The sequence below is a fragment of the Eptatretus burgeri genome, chromosome 10, assembly GCF_056783735.1.
Source record: "Eptatretus burgeri isolate ZD-2024b chromosome 10, Ebu_testis_v1, whole genome shotgun sequence".
Classification (NCBI taxonomy): domain Eukaryota; kingdom Metazoa; phylum Chordata; class Myxini; order Myxiniformes; family Myxinidae; genus Eptatretus; species Eptatretus burgeri.
In genome coordinates this window covers 2,331,687-2,350,532 of record NC_140970.1, presented here as the reverse complement: position 1 = coordinate 2,350,532, position 18,846 = coordinate 2,331,687, and the positions used below count along the sequence as shown (strand labels likewise).

General features: G+C 44.6%; 1 protein-coding gene across 2 annotated transcripts in view; it reads left to right on the top strand.

Annotated features, from left to right (window-relative positions):
* The window catches only part of LOC147017813 (LIM and senescent cell antigen-like-containing domain protein 1), a 39,517-nt gene that overhangs the window by 15,539 nt on the left and 5,132 nt on the right, over positions 1-18,846 (top strand). For both annotated transcript variants that reach the window (XM_085896820.1, XM_085896821.1), the window contains exons 3-9: positions 509-656; positions 9,280-9,346; positions 9,585-9,705; positions 10,664-10,813; positions 11,001-11,151; positions 12,929-13,021; positions 13,194-13,242. In XM_085896820.1, the coding sequence (XP_085752946.1) occupies positions 509-656; positions 9,280-9,346; positions 9,585-9,705; positions 10,664-10,813; positions 11,001-11,151; positions 12,929-13,021; positions 13,194-13,242 (779 nt within the window). The remainder of the gene's footprint in view (positions 1-508; positions 657-9,279; positions 9,347-9,584; positions 9,706-10,663; positions 10,814-11,000; positions 11,152-12,928; positions 13,022-13,193; positions 13,243-18,846) is intronic.

Below are 18,846 nucleotides of genomic sequence, written 5' to 3'. Positions count from 1 at the left end.
AATGACAAAAAATAGGAATGGCGTCATAAAAATTGATATGACGTCATAGTGATGTATCATATGTGCGGTAATTCATCTCTGCTAATGCCCTGTTCGATTCTGGCAAACAGAATTCAAAAAGCTTGCCTAGTTTTGGAGATAATTTTTTCGGCGATTTCCATTAGCGGAGATATTTTGATGTCGTAACTTTTTTTTCTCGGAGGAATTTTCAAAATTCGGGACAGTTACTGTCTGCGCAGGGTATTTTTTACATATGTATGCCAAGTTTCAAGAAGTTTCGATGAAAACTGTGGGCTGTGAAACAAAAAAAAGTCCACAAAAAGAAGATGAAGAACAACAACGTGAGTAAGACTTAGAGATCCTCCAGGAGGATCTAAAAAGAGGTAGGGGGGGGGGGTCCCTCTTTGAATGTCACCCACCCATTCCACCCCTCAGTCATTGTGCTCACTCATAATGTGCCCGTATTCATGTAATGTAAAGACCTGATCTTTTCTCTCTGCCATGCCAGGAACCCTTCACAGGCATCTTGCACTCATTGCCATGAAGTAATTCGATCAGCTGAACCAGTACTCAACTCGTGTGGACAGCTCTACCATCCTCGGTGCTTCGTGTGTGCCCAGTGCTTCCAACCTTTCCCCGATGAACTGTTCTATGAGGTATTTTAAAGGATCCTTCGTTTCATTCTGATATTCTTCTTTTCCTGGTAAAACTCGTGCGTTCGCAGAGAAGTAAACTAAAGTCCAATCACATCGCTGTGCAGCTTTCATGCAATGCTGACCCCCCCCCCCTCCCAAAATATAAGATCAAAATTGTAAGATAAAACAAACGACAAACTAGAAAGCGCATTCAGAGATTGCAGGCACTCGCCAGGACTTGTTTTACGTGGTGTCTTTTATGTGGGCAACTAAATGGACGGATTTACTCAATGAAACGTCCAAAACTCTCAAGGGCAAAGGTCTGAAAAGGTGTAAAGGTTAAAAAGGGTCAAAAGTGTCGAAAGCAGGGGTTCTTAACCTTTTGATGATTCTAGACCCCCCAATGGATTGCCCAACATGGTCCCATACCCCCTTCGCTTGACTGTCAAAATCATCATCATCACCAGTCCTATTAGTTGACAGTATGAATTCCAAAGATGTCAATAGCTTGAATTTATTTTAAATATGGATAGCTCGGAATAGAACATGAAAGGCAATCATAAGCATTTATCATATATATTTACAAAAAATAAATAAATAAAAAATAACCGAGAAATTACAAATATACGAACATTGAATAACAGTGAATATTGAATAACAGTGCTAGTTTAATTATCTAACATAGTAACCAACTATAAATTAATAAATCAAATATATACAAATATTCAGAGATCGAGTCCCATACCCCCAGCAATTAGTTCCCATACCCCCCAAGGGGTATGGATACCCCCGGTTAAGAACCCCTGGTCTAAAGGGTCTTAAAAGGTTGAAGGGGTTAAAGGGTGTAATATAAGATCTAAAGGGGGTTAAAGGGTCTTAAAAGGTTGAAGGGGTTAAAGGGTGTAATATAAGATCTAAAGGGGGTTAAAGGGTCTTAAAAGGTCAAAGGATATTAAAAAGGTCGCAAGAGTATCAAAAGGATATTAAAAAGGTCTCAAGAGTAGGAAGTGGGTCAGAAGGGCAAACAGGGGGTCTGAAGAGTAGAAAGTAGTCAAGAGGGTCCAAGGGGTATGAAGGGAATAAAGAAGTCTAAAAAGTATGTTCCAGTGGTACATAATTAATGGCGATAATTAATAGATGCAGTCACAGTTCAATAACACGTAATTAATAGACAAACTCACATTGCATTAGTACGTAATTCATGGACATATTTACATTCCAATCGTATGTAATTAATAGACATACTCAGGTACCATTATTACCATGTACCATTGTCGTGATCATCAGAATCATTATTATCACCGTAATCATTATCATTATCAACATTATCATTGTTATTAGGGTACTAAGTCTGGGTAACCTATTGTTTTTCTTCTGTTTATTATTATTTTCCTTTTTATGTTCGGGGTTTTTTTCGCTTTAAAATTAATTTTCTCCGCAACCGTTAGTCCGATTGACACGAAATTTGCACCGTGGTATGTCTGTTTTTATTTTTTTGTAAAATTATTAAAGTCATAATTATGATGTCGTAGGTCACGTGGTGCTGATGCCATCTTTGAAAAAGATAAAAATTTTTGGACGTCTTCTTCTCTGGAACCGCTTGCTGGAAAAAAATTGAAACATGGCTCATTGTCAAGATCTCCGCAAGGGGTATATATTGTTGCGGTATTCGCGCCCGCCGGCGTGCGAACGGCCACGTAACTCGAATCGCGGCACGTCGCCCACCGGACGGACAATCCAGTCGTGACCCTCTCGGACTAACGCCGGGAACCAGTCATGGGTGGACCTTTCGGTCTCACCGCGATCGAGCCAATCAGCCCCCGCGTGGGATAGGGTTGCTCGCCAAATTCGACCTACCTAAGTACCCACGCGGAGGGTAGACCGGGCGATCGCACCTCGCCGCAGGTCGACTTCGGACACGGGCCACTTAAGCGACCCGTTCCGTACTATCAGAATAACCGAGCGGTGTTATCGTCGACCTCGACGGTTCGATTAATTATCGGGCGTACTCAGCCCACTACCAACCCTTTACGTGAAGCAAGATGAGGGTTCAATGGGGGAAAAGACGAAGCGAAGCGGGAGAACAGTTCAACAATAAAGCACATTTATTCGCGGCACACGGGAAGCACACAAATACAATTCCACCAAAAGCACACAAAAAAAGAAAAACACAATTCCATTTACACAAAAAGCAAATATAAAAGTGAAAACACTGTGCAGAGCTAATACCGACTACCGAGCACACGGCAACACTTATACAATTCTACTTCACAGACGGCGCCGACAACACATACCCAAAACCAAGGAAAAGAAATACCCTCAAGGATGAGGCGGGCCTGAGGCCGAGACCGGGTCGCGCCTACCCGTCTGGTGATGAGACGCGGAGCGGCGATGGCGCCGCACTCCGCGGGCCTCGCGGACAGTGCCTGGCAGGGGTGGGAAAAAGGGGCCCCCTTGGTCGCACTATCTCAGCGCGGGGGGAAACAGGAGGGGGTTGCTGATGCTCGGGGTATAGAGGATCTTTATTATCCCTGGTGTGCGTCTCCACCTCGGCCAGGTCGCGCTGCCGGCCTCCCTCGGGCGTGCAGCTCCTGGCACCGACGCGAGCACCCCCTCGTCTGCCTTCGCCGCTGCCGCCTCTCCGCCTCTGGACTCTCCACCCTGGACTCTTCTTTGGGCTCCCCTCGTTCGACTCTCTTCAGCTTCTCCAGCTACTGCAGGCTTCGGGCTCCAGACTTCCACACTCGTCCCCTCCGTTCCGACTCGTTCTCGTTCTCGTTCTCGTTCTCGTTCTCGTTCTCGTTCTCGTTCTCGTTCTCGTTCTCGTTCTCGTTCTCGTTCTCGTTCTCGTTCTCGTTCTCGTTCTCGTTCTCGTTCTCGTTCTCGTTCTCGTTCTCGTTCTGCTGACTGACGAACACCGTCCTTTTATCCCCCCGTAGCTTCGCCTTTGACCCCCTCCCTTTGACCTTTCACCTCGCTCCCCATTGGCCCGAGAAAAAGTGGGCGTGAAGGCTTTTTGATCCACAAATTTGCATATATCGATCGTCCTGGAGGCGGGGCCAAATCGCCCCTCGCTCACCGATTGGACGGCAAAAAGTGGGCGTGTGTCGTTTTTGATCCGTTTTTGAAGCACAAAATCCGTGATTTTGTACACGCTGTTCAACGTGCGCCCTGCACGAGTCCAACACCGGTACCCACAGCGGGGCAAGAACGGTGGCGATGCTACGGTTGCGAGGTGTGACGTGAAGGTCGTGGCGGTTGTGGTGAAGCGGCGTTGTGGTTGGTGGTTGATGTTGTGGTTGTGGTGGTAATCATGGCGGTTGGTCCAAAATAAAGATAGTAAAAGAAAAACGGCTATCCTGAAGAGTCGCAGCACGTATAAATGACATGTATTCCCACTAGACAACGGGTTTGGGCCTAACTACACATGCACTTGCCGAGATACCTCACCTAAGGGACCTGAATGGTGGTTTGCGAATTTGGTAACCACAACAATATATATATATATATATATATGTGCTGTTTATCATGATGTCATAATTTGACGAGGACAACACTGTATCCGAAAAATTTGAACTTTATTGACCATCATCTACGCAACAACTTACCAGAGAAAAAAAAAATATATATATATATATTATGACGTCATAAGTCAAGTGGTTTGGCAGTCATGTTGTTTTCAAAAAACAAAAACAATGAAAAATCCTCTTCTCCAGAACGGCTGGACAGATTGAGGGGAAAGTTCACACACATGTTCCTCACGACTCGCGGATACAAGTTTGTTCATGGATAATTGATAGGTCACATGGATTGGCAGTCATATTGGATTGAAGGAAAATATTAAATAATGTTTTCTATGGAACCGCTTCATCAATCAATGTAAAACTTCAAAATTTGATCGAGTAGACACATGTGGAATGTACATTTTAAATTTCAACCTGATCGGCCACATGGTCTGGTGGCTGGAATTATTTTATTGTTTGAATCTGACAAGTTAAAAACAAATTTTTTTGAATAAGGCTCACTTGGCTGTGCCTGGATGGGTTTGAGGGTAAAGGAGTATCAATTCAATTGATACTGCCACCGGCACCAGGAAAAAGGGTCACCTGCATACGTAATAAATAGATGGAACTTGGCCTGTTACCAGGTCCGTAACTTGTCATCTCACATCGTAGAGAGACGTGTGGGGCCTCGTTAGACTTAGGTGAGTCCCGGTTTACCCTCTGCATCCATTGTGCAAATATTTATTACTTCATGTTCAGGTTATTTAAACACCAAATGAATTGATACGGACTATGCATTCAGGAAAAAGGGTCAACTGCATACGTAATAAATAGATGGAACGTGGCTTGTTACCAGGTCCGTAACTCATCAATCTTGTGTTGTATCCAAGCAGGGTTGTGTGAAAGCTGGACGTCTTGGTACCAGGTCATCACTGCCAGCAGTGATAAAGTAGCAGTTCTAGTTATCATTATCATGATGTATCATTATCACTATCATTATTATTATCATGATTATTTTCATTATCTTTATAGACCATTATCATTTTCGTTTTGGCTGACAGGGTGGCCTAGCTAGAGGTACACGCACTCACCTCTAACCTGTCTCGCCTGGGTTTGAACCCCAACCCAGCTAGAAACTGTCATTCTGGTGTTTCACAGGCAGGGTGATTCATTCATGTTTGCGCCATCCCTCTGATGGACGTTACACTGGCATCCCATCTGCTGACATTCTTTGGTGGATGTTAAAGTTCCCATCGTATCCTTTGCGAAGAGTAGGCGAGCTATTGTCTCCGAACCAGCAAAGAACATTGCATCAGCGGCACACCTGCATCCTTAGCCAATGATGCTATCCTGCAGCCGTGTGCTGAATAAGAACGAAGAAGATTATCATTATCATCATTATCAACATCTCATTTTCATCATCATTATATTTGTGTATCATTGTGATTACCATTACCATTTAGAAATGACCATGTTGACTTTTTGGCCTTTGTTGGCCTCAAAAATACTCGCTTGTTGAATTCAATGACCTGACATGCAAATCTTCTTCAAATTTCAAGTCAGGTCAGGTCAGGTCAGGAATGGGAGCATGCGCCAGAGCAGCTCGTCACTGCGTCCACTAACTCCAGGGGCCTCCGTCTGGCCACCCCCCAGGCAAACGCCTGGCTCATCTCCATCTCCATGAGATGATGATCAACCTACTGCAACCATGAGCCACGTGGTCAGCCCATTGGCCTCCTTCACTCACGAGGCTCCCTCGCTGAGAGAATCTGGTGAGCATGATCAGCATCAGGAAAATGAGCCGCATGTCCATACAGCCACAGAGGATGCTCAGGACTATACGGGTAACAAAACTCATCTAAGTCTCTCTCAGCAACCGCTTGTTGGACACAAAGTCCGACCAGTGACAGCCAAGGATTCTCAAAACAGACCTGGTCCCAAAAGAGTTCATTCTCTATCTCAGATCCCTGGTCAGAGCCCAATTCTGACATCTCTGGAGCAAGACTGGAAGCACCAAGGACCTGAAGACTTGGACTTTCGTCCTCCTGCATAGGTACCGGCAGTGCCATACCCCATGATCCAGTGAATCCACGACTCCCCAGGCCTGACCCAAATGTCCATTGACCTCTGGCTCACAGCCAGCAGAGACGTGAATATCACTGCCAAGGTAAGTGGATCTCTCTGTGACCTCAACATCATCACCACAAACAGGTACAGACAAGATAGCACCATCCAAGATGTCATTAAAAGCCTGGATCTTAGTTTTGACCCAGGAAACCCCTTAATTCCAGTTAGTTGACTCCTCATTCAGCACCTCGAGGGCCCTCAAAAGGATATCTACAGTCTCTGCAAAGATGACTGGATCATCTGCGAAATCAAGGTCAGAGATCTTGACATTTACAAACGATGCACCGCAGCTTGATCTCTCCGACATCCTCCCCAGAATCCAGTCCATACAAGTGCTGAAAAGTGTGGGGGCCAGTACACACCCCTGACGAACTCCAGTAGCAACTGGAAATAAGTCAGAGATGGTACCACCACATCTCACAGCACTCTCAGTACCAGAGTTCAGACATCAGATCGATCAGTTTTGGTGGCACCCCACAAAGACCAAGAATCCTTCAGAGGGCATCCCAATTTACTGAATTGAACACTTTGCAGAGATCAACATAGGCTGCAAGCAGCCCCTGCCGAAACTCTCATCTGCGTTTGTTGAGGACCCGAAGAGGAAAGATACGGTCAATCGTTGACCTCTTTGGTGTAAAGCCTGATGCTCTGGATGCTGGTGCTCAAGCAGATGTTGGCGAACCCAATCAAGAATTATCCGAGCAAAGACCTTGCCCGGCACTGAGAGCAGCATCACCCCTCGGTAGTTGTTGCACTCCTGGCGATCACCCTTCCCTTTCCAGAGAGGGACAACAAAGCCCCTCTTCCAATCAGTTGGGATGATGTCTGTGATCCAGGCAGAGCATCAGACTGCATGCAACGACACGAGTGCAGCATTTCCACCAGCCTTGAGAAGTTCAGCATGGATGCCACATATCCCAGGAGCTTTACCTCATTACAACCGGTTCACCGCAGCCTGCGTTTTCACAAACAAAGGTGGATCACAGTTGATTGGAAGGTCAGCAATAGGGATAGTAACACCCCTGATGTTCAACTCGACAGCTGGGGGATCAGCCTGGTGTAGCCACTCAAAGTAACCGGCCCAGCCGGCCTTTACGCCATACTCCTCTGTCAAGAGCCCACCACCCTTCACTCTCACTGTTGTACACCGAGGGCCGGGCTTGGAGGAACGCAATGCGGAAATTCCTCTGTGAGCGGGACCAAAATCACTTGACCGCAGGTGATGCTCTACCCCCTCACAGATTCCTCGCACATCGGCCTCCTTGTCCACCCTTAGTGCATGTCCAGTTTTATGCCACAGCTCATGGGATGAAAATTTCAAGTCAATGGTATGAAAATTTAGGATTTGAGAAATCTCGCCTAAGTTGTTGATCTTTGGCCTGTTATGACCTTTTGGTCGATGTTGACCTCGAAATAAATAGGTGCTTGAATTCAATGACCAATTACGCAACTCCTCTTCAAATTTCTCATCAATCGGATGAAAATTGACAATTTTAGAAATTGACCTATTGGACTATGATGACCTGAAAAATAATTGGTGGTTGAATTCAGTGACCTGTTGTGCAAATCCTGTTCAAATTTCTGGTCAATCCGATGAAAATTGAAGATTTTAGAAATTTGACCAATTTGGCCTGTGTTGACCTTTTGGCCTCAAAAACAAAAGGCTTCTTGCTTATGACGAACTCTACCATGTGATGAAGTTTTGTAAAAATCGGTTTGAAATTGTGACCTCTCGGCGATAAACATAAAAACAAGAAAGATGTCATGCACAGCACGATACTCGTGAAAACCATAAAACAAATTTGACCTCAAAAATAGTTGGTGGTTGAATTCAATGACCAAATATGCAACTGCTCTTCAAATTTCAAGTCAGTCAGATGAAAAAAAGGACAATTTTAGAAATTCGGCCTACGTTGACCTATTGGCCAACGTTGACCTCAATTATAATTGGTGGTTGACTTCAGTAACCTGATATGCAAATCTTCTTCAAATTTCAAGTCAATAGGATGAAAATTGAGGATTTTAGAAATCTCACCTAAGTTGTTGACCATTGGCCTATTATGATGATATTTTGGCCTATGCTCACCACAAAACTAACTGGTGGTTGAATTCATTGATCTGATTTGCAAATCCTCTTCAATTTACAAGTCAATCAGATGAAAATTGAGGATTTTAGAAACTCCGCCGAAGTTGTCCTTCAGCCAATGTTGACCATTTGGCCCATGCTGACCTCGTGATACGTTGTCGCACGACCGTCGCAGGGACGGTCGGTGCCTGCAATCTGCGAAAGTTTCAGATCGATTGGCTGAGCGGTTTTGGGTGTAGGCGAGTGGACAGACAAACAAACAAAGTAACGGAACAAATCAACATACTTGGAAAAAAAAAAAGCAACATTTGCCAAATAATAATAATAATAATGCACACGAACAACCGACACACAAATCTTCGATTTTCGCAAAGAACAAATGCAGTGGCAAATCCAGGGGGGTTTCCTGGTTGCCCAGAACCCCCCCCCCCCAACAAAAAATATTTACCATTACAGTGGCAAACCCAGGGGTTCCCTGGTCACCCAGAACTCCTTCTAGTATGTCATATAGGCACTACCATCACTCAGGTCGGTCTCACGAGTCATGATATTTAGGATTGAAACTTGAAGTTTATCGAATTCAAGCTATTTTATTTTTCGTTATACATTTAAATATTAGATTAATTAACTTTTATATCTTTTTTGCATAATTCATGCAAACCAAAGAATATTTGAAAGCTGCAATAAAGTTTTCATAACGTTCATATGACTTAGATTTTCTGTTATTTGGAACCCCCCCCCCCCACCCAATTCCTGGATTTGCCCCTGAAATGGACCCAAATGCAATAACGCTAAACGGTATAAATAGAGCTAAACTGGTGCAGACCATCCACTCTATGGTATGTTGATCACTTGGTTGTTTGGCTGTGTTCTATCCCTTCTGCCAATGGGCCTCACACCATGCTCTCATGCCCTATTCTCCTGGCAGTATGACGGCAGAAGGTACTGTGAGAATGACTTCAAGAAGCTGTACGCACCAATCTGTGCGACATGCGGTGAGGATTTCACTTTGTTGAGTCCGTATCTAAACTGTGTTTACATCTCTACACCTGTGCCATTAATTTGATGAATTACCATCAATCATAGTTTCAAGCCGAGCTTACTGTGAACACGAGTCCTCAAATTGATGCTATATTCCAAAATCGTCCTCCCACACCACTCATTGCAACTCACACCTTCGCTAATTTGCTGTTTCCTCTCCACTTTCTCTTCCAATCTTCCCCCTCAAACCAGTGCAGTTCATAATCGGCCGAGTCATCAAGGCGCTGGGCAAGAATTGGCATCCCGAGTGCTTTCGCTGCCAAAACTGCAAAACACAACTTTCTGAGATTGGCTTTGTGGGTGGTCCTGGGAGGTAAGTAGGCTTACGTTTCTTTTCTCCCCGGATGGAGTTAATATGAGCACATGTAAATATCATACGTTGGCGAACAAAAGGTCTTGCTCAGGATCCCCCCCCCCCCCCCCGCAAAGGATTCTGCAATGCTATTCACTTGCAGAATTGATGCAGAGTCTTTCAATACACTCGATTGGCCATTTTGGCCCATTTGTCATTGCTTTCCCAGCAGTCAGTCAGGGTGGTCATTTGGAATTTGCTCAGGGTGCCAGAATTAACTCGCCTGTTCTTCATGAAGAACGCCCGATCTTTAATGTCCAGCTGACCGGACACCCGGATTAGCGTTCATCCGAGTGACGGCATGCTCATCGATGCCTTGCCCTGCCTTTGAAACACCAGGATGACAGCTTATAGCTGGGTCAAGATTCAAACCCAGGCTCGACAACTCAAACGAGTTCACATATCTGTAGGCTATCCTGGCAGCCCACTGAGGTGTGGTGGGAAGATCCAAGAAAAACAAAAACAGCAAAAAGGGATCTCCCAAAGTGCATCGAAACGCACGTTTTTAACATTGATTTCAGTGTTTTCGGGCTTTTCCTTGCACGACGGTTGTGCGTACTCTACTTGGCTTTCAAGTGGATTTAAAGCCAAGTTATAGAGACCCCTCTTACACCGTATGTTACCTGTGACGGATCACACGATATCGGACCACATCAATTGTCATCCCGAGACCACCTTGCTTTTTGCCCTCTCAAGGCAACATTTTTGCTGTCCCCAGAAAACGTGTTGTCTGTCTCAAAACCAAACATCAGTGGTTTGTAGACCACATTTTTAACCCACTGATATGACACTTTTCCGGTCCAACATCATGCTGTGCTTGTGTTTCCTCTCAACTGCTGTTGTCCACGTCTTAACCTCAAGCTATTTTGTATCAATTTCCAGTTCCCTCTTAATGATCGCTTCCCTGATGTCACACCAGACACCTGTGCAGACCATGTCATGCTGAGCAAAAGGCGCTTGACCTGGGCTGCCATGCATGCCACCGATGCCAGCAGCTTGTGGAGGGCAGAGCGCTGGTGTACAAAGGGGATTATTATCACCCCGACCATTTCAACTGCCATTCTTGTCGGTAAGGTGATTGGAGGGAGGGTATTGCACAAGAGGTAAATTTGACCGATATCATGTCATCTAGCATCATAATCTACCATCCCACAGGGGTGTGATACAACGGTGATTTGGGAATTACAAGACTTCATAAACCACTCCATCAACTTTAATGCTGACTGATTGCAAGATGGCATGCCAAATATTCGCAGGAAAGAGTTGACAAGTGATGCTCGAGAGCTGGGTGGACATCTCTACTGCCTTCCATGCCATGACAAACAGGGTGTGCCCGTATGCGCAGCTTGCCACCGGCCAATTGAAGGCCGAGTCATCAACGCCATGGGGAAGCAGTGGCATGTGGAGGTGTGATGAAAGAGGGCATTTTGTCAAAACAAAATTTGACGGAGATGGAAAAACATGGTGTTGGTCAATCATTTAAGAGGCGTTCAGAACATTAAAGGAACAAGATACTCACAATGGTTGAAGAAATACTCATTTTTATTTCGATATGCAGTACTACATAAGGATTATATAATTAAGAATCATGGATGGATCAGGAACAGGGAAAGGTTCGAGCAGATGAGGAATTTCTAGATCTAGTCCAAAAGTGCTTTTTAACCCAGTTTGTAGCCCACAAGGGGAGTGAGTGCAGTGTGAGATACTTGTTTGCGTCATGCTCCCAATATGGTGGAGAAGATGAAGGTACAATAGCATTTAGGGACAAGTGACCATAACGTCGTGTGTGCAAGGATTCTGTTAAGAATGATAGTTTGCATCGTAAAGTAAGGCTCTGAGATATCAGGAAGCTAAACTTTGAGGCTGTGAGGAGTGTTAGGTGTTGCAGGTTGGGCCAAGCTTAGAGAAGGGCAATCAGCATCAGATAAATGGGCAACCTTCAAGGAGCAAATGTGCAATTCACAGAAAAACTAAATTCCAGTGATTTGAAGTTTAAAGCTGGAGGCAGAAAAAGACTAGATATGTTTAACAGGGAGGTAAGGGGTGCCATTGAGGATAAGCAGAAGGCACTTATCAGGTATTAATGATAACATCCTTAGAATTGGACTCTGATCAGTATAATGTAAACAGATGCTAGTCAATTATTACTTTTTCGTTTGTTGTATTTCTGCTTCTTCCTCAAGTTTCCCTTCCACTTCTGTGGTTAAGAGTTTGTGGCTGCATCTATCTTGTTCACCCCTTGTGTCTCCCTATCATTGCTCTCATTCTTCCCCACATCCCTTATTTCTCCAAGTCTCCCTCTATTTTGTCCCTCAACCCTTGCTGTTCATGTCTTACCCTCTCCCCCTTCTAATCTTGTTTTCGTTCTCTTTAATTATGTCCTGATCCATTCTGTGGTTCAGCTCCTCCATGAGCCTTGACATTGTATACCAAAAAAGTTGTCAATTTTTTTCAGCTCCTTGGCTCTCTTAAAGAACATACCGGCACGGTTCTGACGGTTAGGTTTAAACCCCACGACCCAATTGTGGTGGACAGGCAGTTAACACCGACCAGGCTCAGATCACCAAGCAGTTTTCCTTAGGAAGCGGGGCTTCTGCCTGCTCAGCATGTCTGGCTTGATTGTTGGTATGGTTGTTGTTGTTGTAAAAACACACTTCTTTCATGGCTGGATTGTATTTAAATACAAAAACGCAGGTCACATGGGGGAAATTTCATACTGGGGGAATTTGGCTTTAATCCCGATCTAATTAACACAGCAGAACCCCCCCCCCCCCCCCCCCCGTGTCATGACAAGAAACACTTAAGCTCACAGTTTCCCAACTTAAATACAATCCTAACTTTGCTGTAAAATTCCTCCATCTACCCCCACAACCGTAACAATGCTTTTGTACATTTAGAAATATTTATCTTATTTGATGTGTGGCTCGATGATTCCATTTAAAATAAATGGGGTAAAACGACACCTAATTTTAACAGCTGTGACAATACCTGAGAAATGTCCCTTTGTTGCTGGAGGTAAAGCCATGTTACAAAAAGCTGCTTGTTCATTGAGTGCAACCTGAGAACATAACTCAAGTCCCTCCCATTGCTTCGATACAATACCTTCAAGGGTTATATGAATGCCATATGTGCTTGTGCAGGGGTTAAGCCTCAATTAAAATTTTTTTTTCTATCTCTCCATCAGCATTTTGTTTGCACCACGTGTGAAAAGCCATTTCGAGGACAAAGACATTTTGAAAGGAGAGGTTTGGCTTACTGTGAAACTCACTACAACCAGGTGAGAACTTGCACGTGACACCTGGAGTTGAGCACTAAAGAAAACCTTGCTTTGTTTACCTGGAACATCAATTTATACTTGTACATTTTGTCCATTAACCTATGCCTATAAACTTGGAGTTTTCCCACTCTACTTCCTGTTGTAGTCCCTAACATGGTGTTTTGGCTTACAGCTTTTTGGTGATGTTTGTTATCACTGCAACCACGTTATTGATGGAGATGGTGAGCCAATTCGTCGTCTTGTCATTATTATTATTATTATTATTATTATTATTATTATTGTTTTTATTTATTGGCCTTATTTGTACTTGAGGTGGTGAACATTTAAGGAAGAGCGTTCATAAATCTTTAAAATTACAGAATCACCGCTTTTTAATTTAGTGAATGCAGATCTAAACTAGAAGGGGTTTTTGGCCCCATCTCTCGATGGTGAAGAATCACTTTTATAAATAAAATAATTTTTGTATCCAGATCCGGGATCTTCACCAAAATCGAATAAATTTGTCCTTGCGAGACACATCGAACCTGTCCACAAAGTTTCGTCCGAAAAGGTCCACAACTTTTTGAGATATCGTGCTATATATCATTTTTCGCTCAATCTCTCAACGGTGAAGAATCACTTAAAAATTCTAGTGGACGGATCTGAATCTTGATCTTCACAAAAATCGAATCAATTCTTCTTTTTCACACACCCAACCTTGCCCATCAAGTTTCATCCAAATCCATCCACAACTTTTTGAGATATCCTGTACTCAGACAAACAGATAATCACAAAGGGGTGAAAACATAACCTCCTTCACCCTCGGTGGCAGAGGTAAAAAAAATAATTACTTTTATCGTGAGTTTGCTGGTTGCATCATTATTTCCCCAGACACGGCCAGGTACTTGGGACAGAAATGAGCCACTAATCCAGTGCCCCCCCACCACCCTTCTACCCCCTCCCCCCAATGCTGTCATGCAGAGTATTTTGAATTTGGCAATTGTCAAGCAAAGCCCAAAGGCCTGCCAATTGCCAATTATATTCAATTCTCGATGTAAATGTGTATTTTATAGTGCCGCTCCTGGTGTGAGGGGGTATTAGAAGACATAACTAGAGTGAAGTCGATGGCATGCTATCACAAATCCCCACGCTTCCCATCTCAAGCAAAGTTGAAAGATGTTCCACCAGGAATGATTCAATATCAAATTTGGAGATAATTTTTTTTTCTTGTTTTGACCCCTATGATCCCAAGTCCCCATTCCCAAGGGCATGAATCCGGGGGTAGAATCCAATAAAATCGTTACATATTTCATGCATCCCCAGTTTGTTGATTATATCACTAGAGCATTTCACAAGTTTAATTTTCAGATGTGCCCGTAATTGTATTTTTCAGTATTTGACCTTTTCATCCGCCTCATGGGGCGGAGCCAAAATGGATACTGCTCTTGCAACTTCTTGCCACGAGGTGATCATAACTACCAAGTTTGGTGAATTCCTGCACAACCGTTTAGGAGGAGATAGTGTGACGGACGGACGGACGGACAGACAGACGGGCCCGATTACAATATCCTCCCGTTTTTTTTCAAAAAGCATGGGCATAATAAAATGCACCATAGACATCATCAAATAGGGGGGAGGGAGGAGGGGGGTAACCCGTCAATAAGGACAAGTTCTTTGCTAGTTGCATAGAATCAAGCGGGAGGAAGGTTTTGTGTGTCTTTCCTGAGTTGAACACTGATTATTATTATTATGTTATCCTCCCCTGTTCCTATCAAATTCCCCGTATTGCAATGCCATTGCTGCTGCAGTTTTGTTCACAGTTGTACCTCCTGCCTAGTTAAATTATCAATTCGAGAGATAAGCATGCCAAGATATATTGAGCCTCTGGAGACACGTCTTGCACACACGTGATGACATTCTCATGTCAATTTCATGTTTACCAAACACTTAATATTGATATAACCAAAACGATGTGACGTGCTTGTGTTCATTTATCATTCCACATATGTGTAAATGATGCACAGCAACTTTCTCTGATGGTATATATGGGTGTAACCTCGGTATTCTACAATGGCTAAATACAGAGCGTTACCTGCTGTCTTCTCCAAATGACAATCAACTTTCGATTTGGACTCGAAGCACTTTCAACTGCACATAATTTATTGGTTATTCTTGACATTGACATTTGTTTTATGCAGCGTGACCCACAAAATAGATGACCACTGATGTGCGATTATGTCAATCGACGACATGAGCCAGATTCTTCTCTAAATTGTAATACTCATGATTCACAAGTAAGGCCATACGTCATGCTCCGGAGGGTATATCAAGTCTAGTGTCTCATCTGCTAGCATTCACTGATGGATGTTAAATATCTCGCGGTGCCTTTTGATAAGAGGAGGCCATTGCGTACTCTTTCCCTGGGCAAATTCTAAGACGGTACGTTTGAAATGATGTAATCTGCCCCCAGAATCCTTGGTGTGCATGCGCAGAAACCCCAAGCAACGGGCGTCATCAGGGCAGCTGAACGCATATCGTTTGTGCGAGATCAGGATTGTTTCCTAAAATGGCTCAAAAAACTTGCACGATCGTTTTTCTTTGTATTTTCTCCCTATTACCATCAGTTCTTATTTTCTCCACTTCCCACCGCCACCCCTTCTATCCCACCCTACTACACCCTCTGTTTCTTGTCTTAAAATTTAAAAAATATAACAAAAACTAGAGTAATTCGACTGCTCGCAGTCGACGGGTATGCCTCTGCTCTCCCGCACAAACACTTGAGTTTTGACATATTTGACCCTTGACCTTTATCATATCTGACCCAAAATCTAATCAGTTAATTGCCCTGTCTAACTTTACTTTTGTACCAAGTTTGATGAAATTCTGTCCAATATTTCTTGAGTTAGGGCGTAAACAGTAAAATTTCAGTTTGACCTTGACCTTTGACCCTTGACCTTTATCGCATCTGGCCCAAAGTCTAATCACTTAATTCACCTGTCTTACTTTACCTTTGTACAAAGCTTCATGAAATTCTGTCTTATTTCTTGAGTTATGGCGTAAACAGTGAAATTTCAGAGTTTGACCTTGAACTTTATCACATCTGGCCCAAAATCTAATCAGTTAATTGACCTGTCTAACTTTACCTTTGTACCAAGTTTGATGAAATTCTGTCCAATATTTCTTGAGTTAGGGCGTAAACAGTAAAATTTCAGTTTGACCTTGACCTTCGACCCTTGACCTTTATCACATCTGGCTCAAAATCTAATCACTTAATTCACCTGTCTTACTTTACATTTGTACAAAGTTGAATGAAATTCTGTCTTTTATTTCTTGAGTTAGGGCGTAAACAGTGAAATTTCAGAGTTTGACCTTGACCTTTGACCCTTGACCTTTATCACATCTGGCCCAAAATCTAATCACTTAATTGCCCTGTCTAACTTTACCTTTTTACCAAGTTTGATGAAATTCTACAATTTGCTTCTTGAGTTATCACGTAAACGAAAATATGGACGGACGGACGGACAACCCAGAAACATAATGCCTCCAGCATCCTTGGTGCGGAGGCATAAAAACAAAAAAAACCCTTTCTCCCTCCATACCTTTCCAACGTATTCACGAGTACCGACTCTTCTTCCTCCTCCTGCCACCGTTCAAACCTCGACTCAGATTCTACAACCAGTCCAGACGGCATCAGCCCACGTTTCCTAAAAACCTGCTCTTCTGCTCTTGCTCACCCTCTCTGTTTTATTCACCCTCTCATTTGCTCAAGGTCATCTACCATCTGCTTGGAAATCAGCAAACATTACCGCTCTGCATAAAGGTGCTGTCACACCTTGACGATTTAGCCAGCGTATGCCGACCTATGAAAAATGTGCCTAAAACGCCGGCACACGTCGAATACGTTATGGGTAAGTTTATATACGTTAAGAGCACGCTGAAAAACACTGCCATACGTCGTAGTACGCTGGCTTTCATCGTTGTACTTTGTGGTTGTCCTCAAATTTTAGCATGCTTGAAATTTTATGGCTTATGCCGGCGTATGACTCACACATTCCGCTACGCTGGCCATAAGTTGTAGGCACTTATGCGATCGTAGAAACACGTCGACACTAGTTCCTTGTAAGTTACTCATAAGTCGAAACACGTCGAGGTAACGATTAGTGTACCCGAAACTTATTTATAACCTATGAGTAACGTGTTGTAGGAACGTTACGCGATCGTTGCACACACGTCGAGGCACGTTATGCGATCGTTGCACACACGTCGAGGCACGTTATGCGACCGTTAAACACACGTCGAGGCACGTTATGCGACCGTTGCACACACGTCGAGGCACGTTATGCGATCGTTGCACACACGTCGAGGCACGTTATGCGACCGTTGCACACACGTCGAGGCACGTTATGCGACCGTTGCACACACGTCGAGGCACGTTATGCGACCGTTGCACACACGTCGAGGCACGTTATGCGATCGTTGCACACACGTCGAGGCACGTTATGCAATCGTTGCACACACGTCGAGGCACGTTATGCGACCGTTGCACACACGTCGAGGCACGTTATGCGATCGTTGCACACACGTCGAGGAACGTTATGCGATCGTTGCACACATGTCGAGGAACGTTATGCGATCGTTGCACACACGTCGAGGAACGTTATGCGACCGTTGCACACACGTCGAGGCACGTTATGCGATCGTTGCACACACGTCGAGGCACGTTATGCGACCGTTGCACACACGTCGAGACACGTTATGCGATCGTTGCACACACGTCGAGGCACGTTATGCGATCGTTGACACACGTCGAGGCACGTTATGCGATCGTTGCACACATGTCGAGGCACGTTATGCGATCGTTGCACACACGTCGAGGCACGTTATGCGATTGTTGCACACATGTCGAAGCACGTTATGCGATCGTTGCACACACGTCGAGGCACGTTATGCGATCGTTGCACACATGTCGAGGCACGTTATGCGATCGTTGCACACACATCGAGGCACGTTATGCGATCGTTGCACACACGTCGAGGCACGTTATGCGATCGTTGCACACACGTCGAGGCACGTTATGCGATCGTTGCACACACGTCGAGGCACGTTATGCAATCGTTGCACACATGTCGAGGCACGTTATGCGATCGTTGCACACACATCGAGGCACGTTATGCGATTGACACACGTCGAAGCACGTTATGCGATCGTTGCACACACCTCGAGGCACGTTATGCGATCGTTGCACACACGTCGAGGCACGTTATGCGACCGTTAAACACACGTCGAGGCACGTTATGCGACCGTTAAACACACGTCGAGGCACGTTATGCGACCGTTGCACACACGTCGAGGCACGTTATGCGACCGTTGCACACACGTCGAGGCACGTTATGCGACCGTTGCACACACGTCGAGGCACGTTATGCGATCGTTGCACACACGTCGAGGCACGTTATGCGATCGTTGCATACACGTCGAGGCACGTTATGCAATCGTTGCACACACGTCGAGGCACGTTATGCGACCGTTGCACACACGTCGAGGCACGTTATGCGATCGTTGCACACACGTCGAGGAACGTTATGCGATCGTTGCACACATGTCGAGGAACGTTATGCGATCGTTGCACACACGTCGAGGAACGTTATGCGACCGTTGCACACACGTCGAGGCACGTTATGCGATCGTTGCACACACGTCGAGGCACGTTATGCGACCGTTGCACACACGTCGAGACACGTTATGCGATCGTTGCACACACGTCGAGGCACGTTATGCGATCGTTGACACACGTCGAGGCACGTTATGCGATCGTTGCACACATGTCGAGGCACGTTATGCGATCG